This window comes from Limulus polyphemus, unplaced genomic scaffold, assembly GCF_000517525.1.
Source record: "Limulus polyphemus unplaced genomic scaffold, Limulus_polyphemus-2.1.2 Scaffold742, whole genome shotgun sequence".
NCBI classification, from domain to species: Eukaryota; Metazoa; Arthropoda; class Merostomata; order Xiphosura; family Limulidae; genus Limulus; species Limulus polyphemus.
Genome location: NW_013666352.1, coordinates 323,906 through 330,808, shown reverse-complemented (window position 1 = coordinate 330,808; position 6,903 = coordinate 323,906). Strand labels below are relative to the sequence as shown.

At 33.0% G+C, this 6,903-nt stretch overlaps 1 protein-coding gene across 4 annotated transcripts in view; it reads left to right on the top strand.

Annotated features, from left to right (window-relative positions):
- The first annotated feature begins 2,083 nt into the window (after positions 1-2,083).
- The window catches only part of LOC106460287 (neural cell adhesion molecule 2-like), a 121,631-nt gene continuing 116,811 nt past the window's right edge, over positions 2,084-6,903 (top strand). For all 4 annotated transcript variants that reach the window (XR_002610731.1, XM_022386969.1, XM_022386968.1 and 1 more), the window contains exon 1: positions 2,084-2,376. Coding sequence is in view for 3 of the 4 variants with exons in the window: in XM_022386969.1 (XP_022242677.1) it covers positions 2,259-2,376 (118 nt within the window). In the remaining variant the exon portion in view is untranslated. The remainder of the gene's footprint in view (positions 2,377-6,903) is intronic.

Genomic DNA, 6,903 nt, shown 5'->3' with positions numbered 1-6,903 from the left:
CTCGAATATATAGACAACTTGAAATATTCCACTGATAAGGTATTGAGAGTAACCTGCTTTTCTTATCTACCAAAGACGAATGAAGGGCCAATAGACGTACACCATAAGTGTGTGAAGAGCCAATAGACGCACACCATAAGTGGGTGAAGAGCCAATAGACGAACACCATAAGTGAGTGAACGAATGAAGAGCCAACAGACGTACACTGTAAGTGAGTGAAGAGCCAATAGACGCACACCATAAGTGTGTGAAGAGCCAATAGACGCACACCATAAGTGAGTGAAGAGCCAATAGACGAACACCATAAGTGAGTGAACGAATGAAGAGCCAACAGACGTACACTATAAGTGAGTAAAGAGCCAATAGACGAACACCATAAGTGAGTGAAGAGCCAATAGATGAACACCATAAATTCGGTAAATGGATGAAACTCGGGTGTTTAAATCCCCAATGTCCATTGTCAGACAGCCATTCACGTTTATCAGCGATTTCTGGATGTCCGTACTATCAAATAATTGCACAGATATTGTTTCATTATATAAACTTACTTTGGAAAGTACCATATAAAAGTACCCAATCAAAAACATTTGAGCTTTAAAATTTACAATTTAGCTGCAAAGACAACCTTGTCAGAGTATGACTCATTTACCTGAAGCTGATCTTTCCTGACTCTGTCGGTTATGTATGCTAGTTATTGCATCAACAAACTAGAGAAGCACTCAATAGAACGCATATTCCACCGCGCAGCGTTGATCATATTCGGCCCTTAAAAAAATAGGAACCATGTTTGCAGAACAATGAGGAATAGCATTCTACAAATGTGCACCAAGTTTCATCAAAATCTGATCATTTTTGACTGAGTTATATAGCAAAAATAGTTTGTAAAATCGGTCCCCATGTTAACAGATAGGAATTATATATATATATTTAACCTTGGCTTTGATTTTAACCCTCCAAAAACTAATCACTTCTAGGTTGTTCATATTTCAAATGTAAACCAGCTTTGTCCAAATCCAATCAGCAGTTTTCGAGAAATCTTGTTGACAAACACAAATACAGGGGTGAAAACATAACCTCCGTCACATTCGGTGGTGGAAGTAATAAACCAGTGATTCTCAACCAGGGGTAAATTTACCCCTTGGGGGTAAAAATTCACATAGCAGGGGGTAAATAATTGGCATACCTGATGATTGAATAATAATTCAATTAAATTTCATTTTGTAAATTGTGTGTGTATGTGTGTGTGTGTGAGAGAGAAAGAGAGAGAATGCTAAGAATGTGTGTGTGTGTGCTATTTTTGTGCAAAACCTGAATAATATTTTTTTTTCTGACCTTCTTGTTTTTCTGTCCCTTTATGATGGCTATGAATTTTTTGTATGGAAGTAAGGGGGTAAATGGAGAAATACATCAAGCCGAGGGGGTTAATGATGGAGGGAAAAGTTGAGAATTCCTGTAATAAACAAACCCGTATTAACCATCTAATATTTTGATTTTGAGTACTATTCCTTAACCATTCTTCAAATTACAGTTAAGATTGACTTTCTTATGTTTTGATTAAAATCAATATATTATAAAAATATACGAATATATTTGTAATTCACCAAAATTTAAAACTAAAATTGTACAATAGGCAACTATGTTCAGCGTGTATTTACACTGTGTATAATATTTGTGAACAAAGTTGTAAATTTAAACACCCAAATTTTGTTGGTTTCAACAGCTACAGTTAGATACACACACACTCTTAGGAAAGGCTCAAGTTATTTGTTCAGTACTCGCAGTGACTGTTCAGTCGAAGTTTATTTGAAGGCGACACTATAAGAGCAGGCAGTTTGATAGGCTCGTGAAAATAATACAAGCTGAGATTTGTTATGTGTCTAATACTGTCAGGAAATCAGTCGTTTTCTTCTCACGCAGCTTGTCAACTACCCGGATATATAAAGAATATAGTCAGTCCATTTCAAAACCAGGTGACGCTGCAGGTCTGTCTTGATATTGATCATTTTCCGAATAGCTTCCTTACCCTTCTCTCTGCTGGTCTCAGATCGACGTTTGAATGAGAACCAAATACAGGGAAGAACGCGCTAACTGGTAGCGAGTTTTTGCTACTGTAACAATTAAGTTGAATTTTAAAATCATCAAGATTTCATTGATTTTCGCTGCATAAACTGATACAATGGTTATGCGAGAATGAGTTTATCTGTGTCATAGTCAGGATTTGTTTTTTTATTCAGAAACCAGTTTGTTTAAATTAATAAATGATATTGATGGCTGGAGTACAACTATTTGAACTAGTATGTGTGGTCATTGTTACAAGCTGTGTAATTTCCTTCCACTGCTACAATGTACAAGCTGATGGAGATCCGCCAGAAGAGAGTAAGTTACTTTCTTTCCGGTTTATTTGATGATAATTATATCTAAAGAAGAAAAACAGTATTTCATATATCATACACCAAAAAACGGAAAACAAAGTATAAAATGTGTTTTTGCCAAAATTAACTTTCACGATACTGGACGTCATTCGATTGCTTATAGGGAAAAATCCTGTTTTCTCTGATAATCGGGTCTTTTTTGAGCATACTTACCGGTTATGGTTCACAATGGCTATATATATAAATCTCCTATCATATTTTTCCACAATGAAATTGTAATACAATTGTTTACTGTTAAATTCCATATTATAAGCTAAGGGTAAGTTTTGTAGTTAGTAGTGGGCAGAAACATATATTTGTCAGACGTTCACTAGAACATTTAATATATATATATATATAACTTCGGTAGCTTTCTGAGGAATAACCCTTATTTCAAAACGTATATTCTGGTTGCTAATGGCAGATTTAAAAGTTTGAAGAAAGATAAGACTCCTTATGTAAGTGAACGCCATTTTCTAAGAATGATCGTCGAAGAATGTATAAGTCAGTCTGTACGTATAGATAATCATTGGACTGGGAAAAGTTTTCAGACATTGGATATGAGGGGCGTTATTCGACGTAAATCGTGTTTGCGTTTTTACATGAATTCATAAACAATTTCAACCATTAATAGCATCAGTTACAATTTTCAACCAGTGCGATGTTTCGGAAGTTATTTATTGTAAAACACGAGAAGTATATATCTACATATATCTTATATGATGATTTTCTCAAAAATCAGACTGTAACAATGTCATTAGACTTACACCTTAACACGGGGCGATTTGGAATGGAGTTTACCAAATGACCTCAAGGTTGGTGTAGAGGAGAAACATAATCGGTGGCCCAATTTCAACTTAATAATGTAGCCCAACTGGGTCTCATAGAAACTTCAAAGGATCTAGGATTGTTTAAACATTTATTGTCTCCCTAATAACACCACTTTATTGTCTCCCTAATAACACCACTTTAGTGTGATTAGGGAAGAACGTTAAGAATTACCTGCAGTCCCTTTTTTCTCCAAAACCGGGTGGATATAGCGACGAACGAAATATATTTGAAAAGCTGCAAAAGTTTATAAAATGAGCATAAATCATCTAATATATTTTACAATAATGAGCGGAAAATATTTATCACATACAAAAAATTTCGAAAAAGGGGGATAAATAGGTACATGTAAACGTATAATATAGATAGCAGTATGATACAAAAGTAAACTGTGTAGGTGCTGTTAGACACTGAAGCTAATATCATAAAAATACCGCGGTAATCAAATTAATAGTTCATTTAGAATTAATAGTAATGTTAGATGAATTTGATTTGGTCATCAATCATCCTGTTTTACGGTAGTCACTCACACTGTGAGAAATAAGTTTTGACCAAACAGAAAATCCCTTCTTAGTCAAGCATTGACAATTTCGACTTAACTAAATTAGGGTAAAGTATCAATCACATAACAAAGTACATTGGCCTTCATGGTAATGATTAGGACTTAAAAAGGAGTACTAACTTTGGGATGAAAAGTGGGATCGATGTGGGTACTTGATAATATTGGATTCTATTCATGGCGTAAATATTAGCGTCAAGGAGAGGAATATACTCTTCTGCGGCCTCTAGGTTCTAATTGCATATCCCCTGGTACCATTAGTCATTCCTGCAATAAGCACGAAAATGAGATTTCACTGTACCATTGAAAATATATCTTAGAATCTCTTAGAAGTTGTGCTACAACAACACCATAGCGTTGTTCAAGTCACACATAAGTGTTTGGTCCTGTTTTATTTCCGTTGTTAAATAAATGAAGACGTTATAATTGAACTAGTAAAATATACGTCCTTCTGATTATCTCCTTTGCTTAACGTTTATTTTGTCAAACTGTTTCAGTTAATTGAGTATTTTAAGACTGACGTTAAAGAGAAAAATAAGAAGGTTACAATTGGAATGAGTTGTTACGTTATCTATTGATTGTAAGATCATGGCAAAGATCTGCTTTTCTTGTTACTACATATATTATGAGTTCTTTTATACTTATGATAAATGCAATAGAAAATAACTGAAAAAATACTTAAAACTGTTATTATTTAAAAGCGAAACGTATAAATGCGTAATAATACTTAAAATAATCCTCAATCTAGAATATTTTAAGTATTAATTGAGTACCAAACTTGTGGACTTCAGTTTCGTAAGCGAAATTATGAACTATTTAAAATATAAATTTCTTCTAACTGCTCATTAGTAAACAATATTTCGATCACGATGTCGTAAAACAGGTTTTATGAAGATTATTTTTGCAGTACAAAGTATTAATGAAACATAAACACTATTTTGATTCAATTTTTAATGATTAATAAAAATAAGATAGTAATTGAAAAATGTCTAGGATTAATAACACTACACTTCCACAGTTAATACTAATATATCAACACTAATCATCAAACTATTACATTGGATTATTATAATTCCGTAACATTTGAATATTTTTCTAATAATAATATCATATACAATTGCTTATCTAGGCTGAGATAAATATATAGATAGTGAAAAACAATAGCGAGGCATTTATAGCAATTTTTAACGTGTATTCAACTACTTTTTGTGTGGCGCCATCTAGTTTTTCATAAAAATATATTTTTTTTAAGCCAGTAACAAAAGGAAAACTTTGAAGGTTTTATGTGATCAAATATTTGTTGTTGTTTTTTAAAAACTGATCACTGTGACTGTATTTATCAAATTTTTTATATAACGATACTTCTACGGAAATATCTTTTTCGCATTTATGTAAGGCTGCTAAGACTAAATTTATTTAGTTACCTTTACATCAGAATGTTATTAATTAACTCAAGTAATTTTTACAATAGGTTCGTAATGGCAATGGTCAAAGCTTCGGACTGCTGTATAAAAAAATATTTCACATAATATATTATTTTTCATAAATTACGTGCTTTTCTTTCTTCGGCAATTACTAATCTTACATAAAATTATAATACTCTTTCGGATCATTTTAGGACTTATTCTAAATCTTAATGATGATGGATTGGCCACGTTTAAATTTTGGTTAAAGTTTCAGTGACTTTTTAACTTAGCACTAGCGTCTCGTTCAAGATCATAAGTAGTTTTATCAATATTTAAGAAATTACTTGACCTTTCATCTCAAACCAATGTTTATTAAATGTTAACAAAATTTAAAGACTGGCCAACAATGACCTCTGATAATAGTTTGTTTCAAGGATATGAACAATATCATTATTTTGCTTATCATGATACTGCATTCAAAGGGAGACACCCTTTCTTATCAATATTCCAGCAAGTTCTAAACACATGAACTCAGTAATCTAAAATTGCAGTATAATCTTCTAATATATTGCTAAAACTCCAGTAATAAAAAAAGCATGTTACTTTCCATTGCTGGTCTTGATTATTCCGCTGCAGCCTTAAAGATTAGTTTCATAAACTCTATAATCAATAAAAGCATATTACTTGCCTTTGCTGGTCTTGATTATTCCGCTGCAGCTTAAAAGATTAGTTTCATAACCTCTATTATCTTCAGCAAAAACAGTTTTGTTTTCATAAAGGCCTTTCATGATATTCAATTTAAAACACACTAGTTATAAGGTTATTAAATGTATTTCTTTTCTATGTGTGTGTGTGTGTATGCGCGCGCAGTTTCATAACATTTTTGTAGCATCTAATGAACGAAATGGTCTCGTTATATTTTATAATAATCAAATATTTAAAAAATAATATTTTTGTGAACCGACATCTGCTTTAACCACTGACTAATGATGTTGTAGCAATTAAGCCTTTATGTTACGGATGTTGCATTCGGGAATAATATTACTATTATCACTAAAAGATATACGTATCAATTTCAATAACTGTCATTTACAACTTAAAAATCGTAGATATATATATGTTTATTGGCACTAAAGCAAATAATCTTTCATTGCAACCTTATTAATGAAATAAAGATGTTGATGCACATGATGTAAAAGGATGGTTATTCATCACATCAAAAACCACCACTTGGAATTTAAATGTGATGTCAACGCCTCCTTGAACACGCTATAACAAATATTAATAAACATTGTTGCATCTTTACATTGCCAAAAGGAATAAGGAATGGAATACTGCAAGTCTTGGAATATTTCTGTATGATGTACATAATTCGTATTTGCAAAGAATGTCTTGCATATAATGACATTAGGTTACGACAAGTTAAAATTCTCGATCCTTCAAACTTTCGATGTGCAAAGTGTGTTTGTTTGTTTTGGATTTCGCGCAAAGCTACAAGAGGGCTATCTGCGCTAGCCGTCTCTAATTTAGCAGTGTAAGACTAGAGGGAAGGCAGCTAGTCATCACCACCCACCGCCAACTCTTGGGCTACTCTTTTACCAACGAATAGTGGGATTGACCGTCACATTATAACGCCCCCACGGCTGAAAGGGGGAGCATGTTTGGTGAGCCAGTGTTTCGACCTCGCGTCCCACTGATT